The following is an 18,629-nucleotide window of genomic DNA, read 5'->3' on the forward strand; positions in this document are numbered from 1 at the left end:
ATGTCGTTTACAAAAAAGATGATAGAATTTATTCACGCTTTAGCAATATGTTTTAGACGTTTTGCTTTGTCTGATACTGGTATTTCCATTGTATCTAAGTGATTTTTGGACTGATATTATTTATTATTATTCCTATAGAGCACTGGTAGATAATATCATATGGTGTTAAGTCCACTATTTACACTATGTAGGTGTATTAAAGTATAATAAAATAAAAAATGCTCATTTTTGTACTGTACAGAGATTGAACTCGGAACTATTGCAAAATGATGTAGTGTGTGAAATTACTACACCATTACGGTTGTCAATTATAATAAATTATGGTGTAACTTATAAGTAATATGGTATACTGATTTTCATATAAATCTAGGTCGAAACATTGTTTCAAATTTACAGCCCTTCCTCAAGCATTATCCATTGCTACCGTTTGCTCCGCCTTCCTTATTACTGTATCGCTTTCCATTTCTATATAAACCGGTGTAAAACAGTACTTTACACTTTATAATTTCCTTTGTAATTTATTATCAAACCTACTTAATTACAATTCTATGTACTACTCTAGATTAATCAAATAACTCGTTCACTCGAATTTTATTGCTTCAATAAATGTCATAATAAAATAATTAATACTTGGTTTTGTATTAGAGAGAGGCCATTTGACTAGACTGTAATTGGATTCGTCAGTTAGAATTTTCATTGGTTCTTATTTGTTAATATAAACTATTATAACAATAACCAAGCTAAACAGAAAGGCTGCAACGGAAAGGGTGTAACATTTTAAAATGTCAGTGATGTCTGATCGAACAACCTAGGATGAAAAGATTATTAATAACAGCATTAGCGGTTCCATTATTAGTAACATAGCCCTTGAGGCCGACCTCCACGTGGTTCCCTATGGAAACAATTTAAAACTTTTCCTATTAGATCGATCACGTGACTTAGTAATTTACATGAAGAATCCTCTTTTATTCCGACTTTCCCTCTTCTTTGAGAAAAGCTATTCGTTTTTAAAAATATTATCACTGGATTTCTTATTGCCATACCTTAGTAACACAATTTTTTAAATTGCTACAAAAATGCTCTTAATTCGTCTGTATTTTAGTTTGAATCTCGATATCTTAGCTAATTCTGAATCAATTTTTAAAACTGTTTGTTTTTAAATCAACCGGATTAACCGGATCTTATATGCGTGACATATTAATGATCTCATGATTAAAAATACTCCTTTTTTATTAGGAAAAAAATATTCAATACTTATTTATTATAGAGACTATAAAAGAACTCCTTCCAAAAGAACTAAAATTACTACCTCAAGAGTATATTAAACCTTAAGGCATAATATCACTTTTATATTTTAGTACACGAAAATAGAAACATCAAATACAGAATTTTGGTAAGTATAAAATGAGAATTTTGTATCCAAGTGCTTTAGTACAAGATTAAGGATTGTTATAATTTATACCAAGCATTATATAATAACGAAGGTAATGTAAATAGAGGTAAATTGGTTGTTTAAATATCTTATTGCTTTATAGGATAACCTTTAAATGGCAGCATTAAACGACAGAAATCTAACCATCGTTACACAGAAGAGGTGGAGCAAATGAAAGTAACTCCTGTCGTAATATTAAAATAAAACTTGAAGCATAAAATGTAATCAATTAAAGAAGGACAGTATTATTATGATAAAACTAGAATATTAATTTAAATCGTACTAGCTAACTAACTAATCGTATCCCGTGACTTTGTCCGTAGTCATAACATGATGTTGAGTAGTATATAAATTTCCTTAACCTTTTATAAAGAAATAAGCTATGAAATGCAAAAAAAGTACTTTTTTAAAATCATACTAGTGTCTAATTCCAGAAATCAGTGCATTCAAAAAAAAACAAACTTATTCGCTTTATTACATGTATTTTACCTTTTTATAATATATATTTAAAAAAAAAGTAAAATACATTCATAACAATAATTTATCAAAGGGCAACTTGTAAAGTCGACTATATAGGTACTTCAGAGCTTGCATAGGTACAGAGCAAACGACTACAGATTTATTTTGATTTGAAAAAAAAAATACATATCCTTATCAATATCATAAAGCTCAAGAGTTTATTATTTTTTAAATATTTTTCTTTCAATGCCATAACAAAAATGCCCCATTAAAATGTTGGTAGTTTATTTGTTTCATTCTTGCCAATGTATGAATTGTATATTACTTGTTGCCTGCAAGTGACTTGCTTCAGAAAGCTGCTTACCTTCAGTGACCGGCCGCGTTCGTAAATACCAATCTTGATCTCGAATATTTTGCTCGCTTTTTGTTCGCTGGCACCCAAGGTCGCCAGTATCCGCGGGTTCAGTGAATCGCGTCACATTTTTAATGTCTCCTCTTTTTATGTTTAATCAATGTGCCAAGGTTGCGTAGGTTGCGGAGGGACCTATAGTGAGAGTGTTTATGTCCTTTTTTATGATAATGATGATGTATCGGAGAATTTCTGTGACCAATAATAAAGTTTATTGAAGATATTTCAGATATAAATAGTGACAATGAAAAATTATATCTTTGATAGCAAATTGATACCTATTATCTGTACTTTGTATTTATAGAAGGTGTTATAGATATGTAGAATATTAGAAAAACTATAAAAATACTATAAAAGTGAAATTTACCTCGTAAAATATTAGTCGAAATAATGAAAATTAATTTTTAAACCCTACTAACAGCTTGATCACGTGATCGATTGAATACCTCGAATTTCGTCTTTCAAGATTTATAAATTTAGGTAAATTTAAGAGAGGATAATTAACGTGATCATGTAGATAAAATATAATCATTATATTAATCAGGCCATGAATAGTCAACCAGTGTAACATGGTGGAATCATCGCGATAAACATAAATAAACCCATCATTATTGTGACCCTAAATACTTAAGTCGCCACACTTAAAACACTTGTAATTTCATATTAAAAAGTAAAACCTTAATTCATTATTACATTTTGCTAGTAAAATTTACTCCTGTAAATATTACTAGCAAAATGTGCTACAGTTTACTGCGGAATCAGATACAGCTACAAAACAGTGTAAATATAAACTTAATTAAAATCGCTGCTCAAAACAGATATTAAAATCGTGGCTACCAAGGAAGGAAACTGGCTCGCGGTACTACAATGTAATTAATCGAGCGATTGACTCGACTACATAATATAAGGTGTCAGATGTGCAAAGATATTCATTCGTATCTGATCGCGGCTTAATTACGCGATCCGTGTTGCGAAAATCTTGAAAACAAGACTTCCATATCTTCATCGAGGCAAAAATTGGTAGATTGCAAAACGGAAGGCACGTAAATTTGCTTAGCCGCCACTCGACAATAGTTGCGCTGTATTAATAAGTAATTCAAGCGTTCCATTACAGACTAAAATCGATTATAAATCTAAAATACAATTATCGTCATGTCTATCTCTGTGCAAAGTGACAAATCGACGGATTATGTAATTTACATTTAAATTTGAAGTCGCATGAAGAGAGCCGTTTCGGATTTCCGATTATTTCACATCCGATTGCCTCTACACTTGGCTTGATTGAAAAATTTTAACAAAATCAGCATAGGATTAATTTGTTTTAAAAGAATATTATAATGTGTTCTAAAGATGTAATTACTTGTTTGTTTTATGTAATTTATTATGTAAATAAATTTATTAAAGAAAAGTAAAAAGTTATCGACATACAGAAGAAAACAAGTACAAGTATAGGATAATGACCCTTTTTTAAGTCGGATACAAAATATTTTTGCAAAATAAATCTGTATAATAAACAACATAGAATGTTAACCCGAATGGCTACACACGCACGTTTATGCAAATAATTTTCCTTGTTCATTCACAAATCCTTTTTATTTGCATTTTTATTATGTCAACTTGCAAAAACTTGTTATCATTGTCTATAAATAATCTCGAGTGCCTATTATAGCCAGGTATATTCAACATGTGGCCGGCAATATAATACAATTGGATAGTTGTTTTTTATATATAAGATTGTATTTATCATATTTTAATATATGTTTTTTGACATTTTTTTTATTAGTTCAAATATACAGTGACGAATATTTTTTATTGTTCTCCAGTCACACTGATATCTCCAATAATTTTACTATTTCTGTAAATTTATTAACGTTTAGTTCATACGCTGAACCTACAAGTTTTCGCTGTTTAGTATGATATTATTTTTTATAAAGTTCTGTAATCAACATGCTGTAATATTACTCAAAGAAATAATTGTTAATCATATTGCGAGTTCACAGTATATCATACTCTTACAAATTCTCTATGTTGTACCTAAAATGTGTGGATTATCTCTAAATAAAATATCAATGTTTTTTCTTTCAGATTGCGACCCATTATTTTGTTATCATAGAAAATGCGACCCACGCAAAAAATATTTACGAACAAAAGAGCCACGCGTAGTGTTTGACACACCCGTTTTTAATCTACGTTAATGTACTAAGAAATGCATAATCTCGGTCACGTTTATTTCGTTAAGTAACTATTTAGTTACTGTAAGATAAGAAACGTTTTGTCCAACTTTTGCTCCGTTATATTTGACTTGGTTTGGATAACTTTGAGTAAATACAACATCCGTGATATTTCAAGTAACGTGAGGGCTATTGTCTGATTGACAATAGAGTCAAATAAGAGATTGCTTTGTTTCTCTTAGATAGTTATTCCATTCTTAACAATTTTGTTCTTTATAATATAAATAATGATTGTGATTAGTAATTAAAAGTAGTGAAAGTTTGGCAAATAGGCAGCCTGTTTCAATAACAAATTATTTGAGTTTAATTCCAATGAACTATTATAAATTACATAATAATTAAATCTCAAAGTTAAGTAAAAATTGTATAACCACAAATAATCAAACATTAGGTGCAAAATATTTACAACCAATTTTTGAAAAACTTCTCTCGAAGTTCATAAATTTCACTCTATTTTTTGTGTATGTATATATGATATCTTTATCAATTTTTAACGAGTTTTATACGATTACATTTTCAGTTATATTTGAATAGATAGAAAAAGCTTTGCTTTCGGATATATCTGGCATTTTTGTCATTATTAAAGTTGGCAACTATATGTAGAACAAAAAATACCAATATCTTCTTGTTTCACATAGAGATACTTGTTATTAAATTCTTATATTTTTAAAATATTAGATAACTACGCAATATAGTTATACAATAAAAAAGCAATAATTTCCTCGTATACAATTGTGTAATAAATTAAGAGATAAGAGAACGAATATAATTCTACGATCATGAATTGATTATAAGTTTAACATAGTTAAACAAGAGGTGAGAACAACCCACATATCCATAAGATGTCAATCACCTGATAGTTGTTTAGTTGTCGCTCATCTTAGACAATAGCCTAGTCATGACACAACACGTGTTTTACCTACCCACTCAATCGTAAAATAGATCAATCATTCCAAATTCTACCTTATTTTGACAACCTATTAAGTTGAAGATCCCGTGACTGAAATATTCTTTTTTTAACGAAACTTTCGATATTAGTTTTACTCAGAAGAAACGTGTTATACTTACTTCGTAAAGGAAGAAATACGTAGAATTTTATTACTAGACACGTCAAGTCAGTTTATTAAATTGCAAGTATGTAATATCTACTGTTGACAACTCCATTCACCATTAACTTTCTTCAGTGTATTTGAAAGGCAATATAATGTAACATTTATTTTAAAATAAATTATTATTATTATAAATGTTATATTAAATTATATACATAAAAAACTATTATATAAATGTTCTGTTTGGACAGTTCATCTAATAACTATTTCTATAATAGGTGTTATAATATTTCATCCTTAAAGTTTGAATTACCAAATTACCAAATATGCAGAAGTCAATTGTTGAATCACACAGTTTGTAATGGCAATACATTATATACCTATAAAAAAATTGAATACTATTATTTCGTATAAATTTCTTTGATAATAATAAAAAAGTGTTTCACAAGTTTGCTCGCGAATACACATCTCTATTTAATCTAATTCTTATGAAAGAGTCTAAAAAACACATATTTCACTATGAATTCACTATATATTTAAATAACATTAATTTTTTTTTTCATTTATAAAGTTAATAAACTTTTAGTTCACACTCCTACATTAGTATAGTTTTTTTCTATATATTTTAGATTGTTTAGATATCAAGTTAAAATTATAATTACAGTACAAAATTTTATATCAGGCATATAATTTAATTTTAAAAATTTTATACAATTAATTTCAATAACAATTTAAATAGTATTCTTGTATAATTTAAAAACATATATAACCCCATCATTTCTAGCTACGTAGTTGAATAAAATATATACATATCTATTTAGTACAGGGCGGAGTAGATACTTAATAAAGCAATGAGGAAGTTACAGTAACTTGACTTAAAATATAGTTTAGACTACGCTATTAGTTCGATAAAGTGTCCATCGAGTCTCCTATAGTGAACAGTTTACAAGCATATTATTAATGTAGAAAAGTTCCTGGCTTTACCAACTAAAATGTGCTAACTTTATATTATGTATTTCAGGTTCTGATATTTATCAAGTACTTAATTATTTATTATATTCTACGAGTACAAATATGTTTGCGTTTTTTGGACTATATCGTGACCTTTAAATTACTCAACTAGAGTCACCACTCAAAAGTAAAAAATACAATAGCTATAATAGTGGGAGACTTTGTACAAAAGTCGATTGCTTGGGTACCTCTGTCCTATTCGTGTTTCAACCGTAAAGCAGTTGTGTTTGAATTTTAACTATTATTACTACGGAGATGAGTCCTCAGGAATGGCAACGCATGGGGGGTATCATGGGCGAAACAGTATACTCTGTTATATCCAAATTTATGAAATCAATCAAGCTTGTTTGCCATTCTAAGTTGTATAAAAAAAAGTAAAAAACTAATTTAAATTTTGAAATAAATTTCCTCGGGGATTACATAATAAAAATCCCTATATATTTCATTAAATTACAAAATGATTAGTTTATATTAGAAGTAATAAAAAAACAATCTCACATTCACAGTTATTTATAAGAGTTAATTTGAACGAAGATTAATGTTGCACCTTCTATCTAGATACTATATACAAAATTCTCTATCATATTATATTAAAACATATTTCTATTACCAACATTTATAAATTACCAATTGTTATAATTTCTAAACTATAATCCTATATCTTTAGTTGAGTCAGTTTATTCGCCGATAAGATACATAATTTGCTGTCAGCACTCAATCTTATTAACTTGATTTCAACATTCAGTTGTTAACAAGTAAATAGTAAAATTGATCTAAATTAGGAACGTATTTATTTAACTTCCCATTTAAGTGCACGTTGCTTTGAAAACAGCCGTAACAAAATTGATTGGATTACAAGGAATTTTCAACAATCACTACTATTTGTAGTAAGGCTATCTTTGGGTCTGTTTAGTGAGCATTCAAAAACACCCGAAGTGTTTGTTTAATTCAAGATAATTCATTATTATTGGAGTTTCATTAGGATATTCTGATATACAGGTGCTTTGATCCAAAACATAGATTAAATTCCTTTCCAATATTTTTGTAAAAAAAAGCTATTAAAAACGTTACAATAAAAAAAAATGGCTCCGTAAAAAGGGAAAGGAATAATACATGGTTTCATTTTATAAAATTTCCCGATGCAATGTTATTCACATAATAACCTGAGGGGACAAATTAACTTTCTTCTCCGACTATCCAACTACTCAAACCTGATGCTATCACTAAGTCATAGAATTCAAAATCAGCAGAAGAATCAAAGTTACCGATATATATAAGACTAAAGATATATATATATATATATATATATATATATATATATATATATATATATATATATATATATATATATATATATATATAGATAAGTTGAAGTGGCAATAAGCGAACCATATACGTAGCTCGAAGAACTTATAATCGATGAGGAAGAAAGGAAGAAAGCAGTGCAGGATGTCCCATTCCTATAAGATATAGTATATGTTATACAGTAGTAGACAATAATATACTAAAATGTTAATAATAACAAGTCCTAAGATTATTTTTTGTTGTCACTGATATTCTATATATTTTTTATCCAATACAATTTCGAATCTAAGATTTAAAAACCCGAAAGGGGTAGTAAAAAGCTCGAATGATTGCAGTCTTATACTGTTTACACCTAACTTGCGGTATTAAACTCGTTCCACAACCAGTCTCTTTGTATAGCGATAAAATAAAAGTACACACCTACTAGGCACGTGCTCGCCTATTTCAGATTAACACTATTGTATAGAATAAGCAAAATCTAGGCATTCTCTTACGCAAACGAACAATAAAGGTGGTATTGTTGCCCCATTGGATTGCGGGTAGAAAGCTTACAAAGCATAATAATTATAATAATTGTAACACCGCGTTTGAGTTCATATTCTATATCTAGTTTCTATACTAAATATAGTCCATTTATAGGTTTCGTATCTTACCATATTTCTGTATTTATAAATGCAGAAATTGATTACTTATATATAAATTTTGAACAAAATTTTCATTGTATTTAAAATATCAAAAAAACCTGTGGAAGACCGTCGCCTATAAACATGATCAGCCTCGTAGACATAGTAGAAAGCCTAGTATCCCTCATGAGTGGCATTCCGGAGAACTAGGGTCTTATGATTTCTGATGATGATGTAATTTATTTTACTGCCATATCACATTCTTCCTTATACAACAATCAACATTCCAAAGCCAAGCTTAGATTTTGTTTAGACATATAAAAATCTCGTATCACAATGCTCCTTCCTCCCGCCAGACGTGGGGATCCCGTACAGACAAACACAGTGCAGGACGACTCTCCACTAAATGGAGTGACGATCTCAAATATATTGCACGAAATCAGTGGATACAGGTGGCTCAGGACCGTTCCTTATGGTAGTCTATGGGGGAGACGTATGTTCAGCAGTGAACAGATAATGGCTGAATTAATGATGATGATGATGAATGCTCATTCACGCTAATCTCCGAAAATGCTCAACCAATATTACCTATTAAAATTTAATAAATATGCATTGCTTACTTCAACTTGAGAAATAGTTTATACCCAGTAAGAGAAAAATAGACTCAGTAGGTAACGATAGGATAAAAACAGCATTAGCCAGGTCAGCTACTATTCATATAAAAGTGACAATCTGAAACTGTTTGTAAATAAATCAAATAAAGATTATTTCTGTTCTATTCCATTATTATTATAAATACTCTTCTTCATCTTAAACATGGCTTCATGAAAAATGAAATTCTTTTATTTTTTTTTACGTATATACAAGATAAAATGCTGAGTTTAATTTGTGTTGGTAGTTCAATAATTATCTCATACTAATTATCGATTTTTTTTATAATTTGTTTTTCTCTGTACTTCAAGTAATTGGTATCTACTCAATTATCATTAATACGTCTTATACATTTAAGATTAGTGGGTTTAAGACAAGTCAAGGTAAAGTATTCTAAGAAATAGAGGACAAGTGATAAGACGTATGTAAATTAGATCAACTACACACATCGCTGACTTATGTTTTATTAATGTAGTTTATTTTGATAGCGTGGTACTATGGTACCCACTGCTAAATTGTATGCAACTGGGTTAGATTATAGATATATGTATACAATGGATGATTATAGTTTTATCACATTAATTATTATTACAACATGTTATATTATTTATTCATTATAGTATTTATTTAAAAGCCATTGATCACTAATTACGAAATATATTTCGTTTATAAATTATAATTAATATCGTAACAAAGATAAAAGTGTAAACTAATAAGGAAAACGAGCAAATTAATAGTATTTTTTATGCAACTTAGAATGGCAAACAAGCTGACGGCCCATCTGATGGAATGTGGTAACCATAGCCTATAGACATGAGCAGTATCATGGACAAAACAGAGTATACTGTTTCGCCCATCATACCTCCCATGCGTTGCTGTTCCTGAGGACTCAGGTGTTATTCCTCTGTACTCTGTAAGTTCACAGCCACATCCCACCCTTCAAAACCAAATACAGCCATGCAAACAACTGATTCACGATAGAAACACGAAAGGGACAGAGGTGTCCAAGCAAACGACTTTTGTACAAAGTCTCCCTCTGGTTATACAATTATACATTCATATGGACTCAGTATTTATCGATTGTTAAAAGTTTCAAACATTGTACTTTATTTATGATAAGAGTAATTGAATTGACTTGTGCTAATTTTTTGATAGAGAAACCTTCGAAACTATTCAAGCATTCTCTTCGATAATAAAAGATTTATTCCCAAAAAAAATTGACTTCAATTGTGACAACACTAGTTATTTTGATTTAAAAACTAAATTACTGAAACGATTTTGATAAAAGTTCTATGAGACCAAACTGTAAGTGTATCCTTATATCCTTTTACGTAGAAAAAGAATTTTCAAAATTGCTTTTAAAATTACAGAGTTATGAGGTAACAAACAAAGAAAAATACATACGAATTGAGAATCTCCTTCTTTCTGCAGTTTGTTTTATGTGTAATGAATTAATATAGTTATTTTTACAATTGAATATTTTTACATAAATTGGTAGGAAAGTACCAGTTTTTAGATTGCCATAATATTGCTGATTGACGAATGCCGTAGGCTAATAGTACCGTTGTTTTGCATAAAATAGGTCTCAGGTTCGGTTCGAGGTCAGATTAATTTTAAATGTAATTGGTTCGAGTCTAGGTAACATGAGTTGTACCCTAGATGTCTGTTATTTGGTTTCTCGTTACACAGAATATGAGATCCAGTCATTTGGTGAGATTTATTAGCTCATCTGAGTTAACAATTTCAACAACATATTCACAACTTTATGTCAAACAACTCTTGTGAAATGCAGTTGATTCAAAGAGTATTTATTGTCCCGGATCAGACAGAACCTAGTGAACCTATTCAACTGGATTTAAACTTGGAGTCTTCCAAATTTAAATGGATAATCACTAAATAAATAAGACACCCTTTATTATAAAGCATAAAAGAAACATGAATAATGGATACAAATACTGTGCTTTTAATTTTTTTGATCCAAGTTAGTTTAACAAAACTGGTTGGAATTTTGGACTAAATTTCAAAAATTGCATATCATGTAGTACTTTCCAAAGTTTGCTATCAATATATAGTATGTATTCTAAATCATTAACATTATTTTCATCATCGTCATCATCATCATTATTATCATTTTAACCGTCTATTGTTCATTGCTGAACATATAACCTAAAAGAGGGGTTTTGCTTTTTATTTTAACATTATTTTACGAATGAGTATTTTACTCGCAAAACTGAACCATTTATCCATAGGTATAAAAAAATTTTAGCCTCTCATACCAACTTGACAGCTGGACGCGTCGTGTTAATATAAGAGGCTCAAAAAGTTTTATTATTTTTTTGACTTATGTTTCTTTGGAATAAAATTTAATTTTACTGATTTCGATTTCATTCTGTGTATATTTTCAATCAACTTCAAAAAGAAGGGGTTTCCTAATTAGTATATTTTTTATATTTGTCACCTCCTAACTCTCTCAGTTGTAAATTGAATCGGAAAATCATTTCAGACAAAAAATCATACTTATAATGAAGTATATCACACTTAGTGATTGGTTCCATTGAAATTTTATCAAAATCAGTTTAATAATTTTTAAATCAAAATTACTGGTCCTGTCCCAATTGAAGTCGGTTTTGTTTTTGTGAAACACAATTTTAATTATTAAAATATGAGAGACTAAATTTTACCTCCAACTTTTCATTTTTAGTAAAGAAAAAAGGAAACCCTTATTTTTCAGATTACTATAAGTAGATACTTGTGTTATCTATTTCCATCTATGTGTATCTATGAAATTATATCTATGACAGTTTTTTCAAATCTCAATGTCGTCATGTTAACAAGCATCTCGGTAATTACTAATTTCATTCTTGGCTTTAGCAAACCTGCAGTACAATAATGTACAAATGACTCATAAGGCGTCGTAACATCTGAAAGCTTTGCATATTGTTCGGGCTTTCGCCCCATTATCTAGGCATCTGGCGCGAAGACAATGGCGCACGCATGCGCAATGCGTTATCTCACATCTAGGTACCTCTTGCCTCACTGCTCTCCTAATGAGAAACGTTGTTCCATTTCCAGAGCTATGTGCTAATTGAAACTGAACACAAATCGGGATGCTGTGAAATTTCGTATACACTAATTGCGGCTAATTGAATTTCTTTTGCGATATAATGCATACGTGAGTACTTGCAACAGACGAATTTATGAAAATAGAAGCAACAACAATGTATGTAGGATATATTTCGTTGGCGCTCAGTTCTCTCTGCCTGTCTTGTAAAAGATCGAGATAAAATTTGAATTCAAACAATCCAGTGATAGAATATCATGTGACTTGCTTGTGTAAATCGAATATCACTGTCTTTCCTGCAGTAGGTAAACGAACATTGCGTGCCTTGTTGTATTTTGATCGAAAAGGTCAAATAACAAGCAGTATTTAACACTTAGTTCTCAGGACTAGTAAAGCGTGAAAACTAATATTTATTTACTGTAATATTTATTTATTTTTAGAAAAATATCCATGATATTGTTCATGTTCATAGCTAGAGTTTCTACTACCTATCAAATACACTCTGATTGTTTACAATTTGCTATAGTGTAAAAAAGATATATCAGTATAAATTGAGGATTGTTTTTTTTCAGGTATATCGTCAATTACGAAGTCAGTGCTTCCCAAAGGATGAGGTGTAAGCATCATTGGGAACGATGTATCGGTCCGATATTAAAATCAACAGGTGAGTGATTATATTAATTCAATGTAATAATAACATATAATTTCATATGACGTTAACTATAATTTAATGAATATACATATATCGTACTTATGCTGTTGTTGCCCTGTAATCCCAGCATAGACTGGGTCACCCCTTCCTTTGTAGTGGATATTGTAAGACGCAAATAAGGGACTTGGTTGATGGATGGGCAGCAGCGCCCATTTTTAAAACATCACTAAAAACTAACTGCGATTGCGAACCCACCTGCTAAGCGTGGTAATTACTGGCAAAACTCCTTATCAGGAAGGCCTATGTTCAGCAGTGGATAGTTAACAGCTGATCTACTTGTAGTAGAGAGAAAAACTCATAAAATATCGAGGGGAAAAATTGTTATAAATGAAATTTCAATTATTTGAACCTTGCTTCAACCTAAATCTTGCCATCATTTTCTCATACGCAAATACCCGTATTTGAAGTTCGGTACTTCGTACAATGCATTGCGCACAGTGCACCCACGTCCCGCTGCATATAATTTCTAGATTTAAATGTCCCTTGCGAAATCTAGTCGGGGTATGGTGATAAATAATGGACAGATTACTCGGGCCGCACTATACGTAACATACGCGGTGACATTTGCATGCTGTGGACATATTTATAGGGCATTGTTAGCGATGCCGGGGTATTTAGTGAAATGGTTATGATCAATTATGCCCTCACACTCTAAACATCGTTTTCATGTTGACATCTAAACTAATGTAATGTTTATAGCAAAAAAGAAAATTGCTCTATATTTCATACTTCTAAATAATAAAATTAATCTATTAAAATTTTATAATATTTGCAGCTTATACATAACATAATATACCGTAATATTTGTAAGCTATGAATATATGTATAGGGAATTGTTAGTGATACTAATATATATAAATATATATGTGTGTGTGTGTGTGTGTGTGTGTGTGTGTGTGTATGTGTGTGAAATACCATTAATATAATTTTGTATGTAAGCACACTAGCGTAACAACATTGATATAGTTTTTACTGTCATAATGTTGTTATTATTTAGATGAATAAATAATCTATGTAATAAACGCAATATTAACAACAGTAAGCCAGGACCAAAATGATACAAGTGATAAAAGATAGATAAGCTTGAAAAGATAAAGAGCAGGCCTATGTGCAAAATGTTTAGAATGGAATAGTATATTGTCGGACATTTATATATCTATGTAAGATATAAAAATGTCCAACAATGTACTGTCTATAATTTATATTTTTAGTTTATCGCCAATTCTATAATTATCATTATTTAATTTCATAAATAAGTAAATTTTAATAGCATTTAATTAAATTTAATAGCGTTAATAGCATTTAATTTAATCTCAGCATTACTTAGTGTAATATTATTATACATAGTAATAAACAGACACAAACATTACGTTGTGCATAATTCAAAAATTATGACAATTTATAATCAAACATACATATTTAAGGTGACTCAGCGTTCAGTGTTTAGTAAATTTGTGTAATTTAATTTAACGAGTTAGGGCGCTTTCACATCGACAAAAATATATTTGTAATACTTTTAGTGGATGAAGTATTACATTTCCAAAATTCATGTTACGTTATTTTGGTGTTGATATTTAAGTAGTAGTAGTGGCCGCGTTTCTCAAGATTGACAACCTCAGTTAAGTTTTGGGGATGTTTTAAGAGGGACGCTGCTGCTCATCCCTCGACCAGGTTCTCTTAGTTGCCTCTTAGCCCAGTAGGGTCTTATTCTATGCTGGGACCAAACGGCAATTTAATATCACCATATTTTACCAGAGGGAGACTTTGTACAAAAGTCGATTGCTTGGGTACCTCTCTCCCATTCGTGTTTCTACTGTGAGGCAGTGTTTGCATGGCTGTGTTTTAGTGTGAAGGATGGGATATGGCGTGAATTTACAGGGTACAGAGGAATAACACCTGAGTCCTCAGGAATGGCAACGCATGGGGGTATCATGGGCGAAACAGTATACTCTGTTATGTTCATGGTACTGCTCATGTCTATAGGCGACGATTACCACTTTCCATCAGGAAGACCGTCAGTTTGTTTGCTATTCTAAGTGGTATAAAAAAAAATCACCGTGAGAGATTACTAAAATACATTTTTGTAAAATCACACCTACATATTATACATAGGAAATACACAGACCAATACAAACTGTCGTACCTACTGATGAAGATCGAACTCGCGACTATCGAAAGGCGAAGCAGTATGCTTAACCACTATACCTACAAGGTCATTAAATCGTATCCTGTAGTATACGTAGATCACCCAGTACACGAGATACATGCTCTTATTCTTACTGCGGCAGTGTTGTTTGTAATTCTTGACTGCTAATTTAGCTTTTAAAAAGAAGTAGGCCTTAGTAAATGTGTTAATGTAATTTGTATCACTAAGTTCACGAGTGTGTTAATTTTACCCGGATATTTATTCCTATAACTAGCTTTTTCCCTGCTATATCGTATGTGAATTTCAAAAATAGAAAAACTAATATAGCCACTTCTAGATAGCGAATAAAGATAAAACACACTCCAGTTTTGATATAAAATCTTTAGAAACACAACAGTGAATGTCGCATTTAATTTGGTGTAGTATTTTTCCATATAATCTCGTATATATATCATCATCATCACCATCATTTCAGCCATTATTCGTCCACTGCTGGATACAAACCTCCCCCATAGACTGCCATAAAGAACAGTACTGAGCTACCTGCATTCACTGACTACTAGCAATGCATTTCAGGTCGTCACTTCATCTAATGGGGGGGGGAGAAAATTTATATGTATATATATAAGTTTTCTCTGTCTACCCTATATTACAATAAATAGCCTGCGTATATTGACTTTATCCAGTTGCAATTTTAATACATTATAAAGAAAATAGTTGATTATATCCGTCTCTTATAGGAAAATACAGGTGCCTGAGGAACAATAATGGATGTTCTTATTATATATATTTATATTATACTTATATTTTATTGAATTTTTTTGTTTTTAGTCTAAAAACCAATTTTTATATAAGAAAATTTACTAATACTTCTCTAACTTGTACCACAAAAATCAAAATTATAATTTTTGACTCAGAAAAAGTTATAAATTGCTCAACTGGTAGTCACTCTAACTCATGTCATATTGACTTTTATTATCTAGTACTTTTATTAAAACAAATACCAGTGCAAGCTCGGCAAAATAATAACAGTCCGTAGTAAAACTAATTGTTTACGAGGTGCGCCGCCGCAAATGTACCTAATGGAAATGTTAGATTCGTTTAATATTAAATTTTATAACAACTTCGTTGTATTTATTTATAGCGACGTTATGTCTTAAGTCGGGTCTTTAATTGACAGTGATGTAAATGACTGCACTATAGTTTATGGTCACTGAGTAATATTTTATACAAATAGTTTTAATTAAAATTGTTGATGTATCAATTTTTTTTTACTGCATTATTGCTGTCGTAAAATATCCAGTAGTTGATTGAATTAGTTCGTCATCGTCATTAACTTGATGACCTCGATGGTATAGAAGTTTAACATACAGCCATATATTTAAACGTTTACGATTCACTGATTATCTTATCGTTTCTTCCTCAACGGGAAAAATAAAAAAAAACAGCTCAAAATTGGCAAAGAAGGCACATAATAGAATTTAAAACTTCCTCCTTTTATAAATCCTTCAAAATTTATATTTTACATTTATATGTGAAAATAAGTTTGTGTTATATCTCTTAGTATGTTAATTGCTTAACCAATCACTATGTAGTTTGGTATACAGATACTATTTGGGATAAAGAAGAATATAGGCAACTTTTTATCCAGTTCAGTGAACATATCCCAGTCACATGGACGAAATAGCAGATAAAAGGTAGTTAATATTTTACTAAACTGGGTATTTATTATCTTGCGGAAGTCCATATCACTGGTTATTAAACATGTTGGTAGCCACACACATACTAATGGTAGCAGAATTAAACAAAATAATTTTAATGAAATAACCAGTAAAAACTAGTTGCCTTTATAAAAGAGTAGGTACTTAAGTTGTAACTATACTTATTATTTTTGTAAATAAATAATATTGTAAATGATATTTCGTCATATTATGCCAAGATAAATACTAATAACAACTGAAACTTATCACATTAGAACCAAGCCATTATGAACTATTTATAGTTATAGTCTATTAGATAGTTGAATTTAATAGTTTCTCTTAATTTATAGTATTTAAAATAAACTGGAACAATATTATCTTATCTAAAAATTTTAAAAATTATTTACAGATAAAAAATTTCTGTGAGATCACTGCCAGCTGGTAGGGTGCCTAGGATACTTGCTGCATTTCCACGCTGAATAGCAATGGAAATGCGTTGACCAAAGTATAGGCCAGCCTTCTGGTCACCAGAGGTTTCCACCAGCCGGCGTGAAATCTCTTTGAAAAGCTTCATTGCCTCGGGGCCCCACGGACCCAGAGTTTTCCAAACGCCGCAAATATATATCCATTTCCAAGGGATGAATATTTATGAATTCCTGGTGTGTTGCGGCAACCATCTTGGACGTACTTGGAAGGTGAGACGGCGCCACCGTTAAGGTGAAGTCCCATACAAGCGGACGTATCTTTACCAAGGACATACCGTCAGGTCTCTTGCCGTCGTCACGTATCAAACCAGGAGGTTCTAGAATACGCCTGCGGTGACAAGAGCCCGACGGAGAATGTCATTAATAGCTGAGTGGCGCAGCAAGCGCCCAGCACTCTTGAGGCAAGATAGGCCATGGTGTCCCAAGGCACTGACGTTGTCCCCACACCTGCAGTGGTGGGGAGCATTCGTTTTGGCCCCCAATCTGAGAGAGATTGAGAGTCTAAACGTTGTGTTATCCAATAATGTTCCGATATGAGGTGAGGGAATTGTGTGTAGCCATAGGCCAGATTCCCACTTGGACACCGCGAGTAGACGGGCGCTTTCAGCGGAGTTCTGGGATGAGTCCAGTAACGAAGTTCTGTATAGATCATTAATGGGCTCATCCCATTGCCTCTGGATTTTGGGATTTATGGGAGAAGGTACGTGGGGACAAGCCAGAGACCAAGCTTTTCTAGCCTCAAGGTAAGCTATCTCGAAATCACCGAAAAAAGGTGTTAGTATTTTTTTCACGAGATTCTGCGTACCGTGTGCTGATGACAGAAAAGCTGGTAGAGAGATATGGGAGATTTTTCCCAGGCTCCCATGCCTGATAGGCAAAGAGGCCTGAGTCCAAATACGGTCTTCGAAAGTAATATTAAAAAAGAATGCATTTTATTTTTTCATCAAATTTTGCGGTGAGATCTGGATATTTCCAAAAGGGTGTACTACGAAGAACGTGAGTAAAATTGGGTACAAAAAGGCAGTATCGAATAATGTTATATGCAATGTGGGTGTTGATATTTAGGAGGCGGTTGGAGTTTGAACAGAACTTACTAATTTTGTTTTCGACAAAGGTGGGGAAAGAATCATAAAAAATCAAATCATCTTATCTAACCTTTTCCCACTATTAGAACTGTACAATTTTACATTTACTATAATTTTCCTTTTTGTTTATTATTTTTATGAACCAACATAGACTGTTAAGATCAAAAATATTTATTGCTTTTTTTATATCGTGATAAAATTAAATTCTTACTGACACGCGTCTTAAAACTAGTTTAAGTAAATAAGACAAAAGGCTCGAAAAGGCTGGAT

The 18,629-nt window shown here is 31.2% G+C and overlaps 1 protein-coding gene across 1 annotated transcript in view; it reads left to right on the forward strand.

The window, feature by feature from the left end:
• Nucleotides 1-18,629, forward strand: part of LOC113512556 (cadherin-86C) — a 169,553-nt gene that overhangs the window by 60,438 nt on the left and 90,486 nt on the right. The window contains exon 2 of the mRNA XM_052900153.1: nucleotides 12,804-12,895. Coding sequence (XP_052756113.1) covers nucleotides 12,867-12,895 — 29 coding nt within the window. The 5' untranslated portion in view covers nucleotides 12,804-12,866. The remainder of the gene's footprint in view (nucleotides 1-12,803; nucleotides 12,896-18,629) is intronic.

This window comes from Galleria mellonella, unplaced genomic scaffold, assembly GCF_026898425.1.
Source record: "Galleria mellonella isolate WM207_F2 unplaced genomic scaffold, CSIRO_AGI_GalMel_v1 utg64, whole genome shotgun sequence".
NCBI lineage: Eukaryota > Metazoa > Arthropoda > Insecta > Lepidoptera > Pyralidae > Galleria > Galleria mellonella.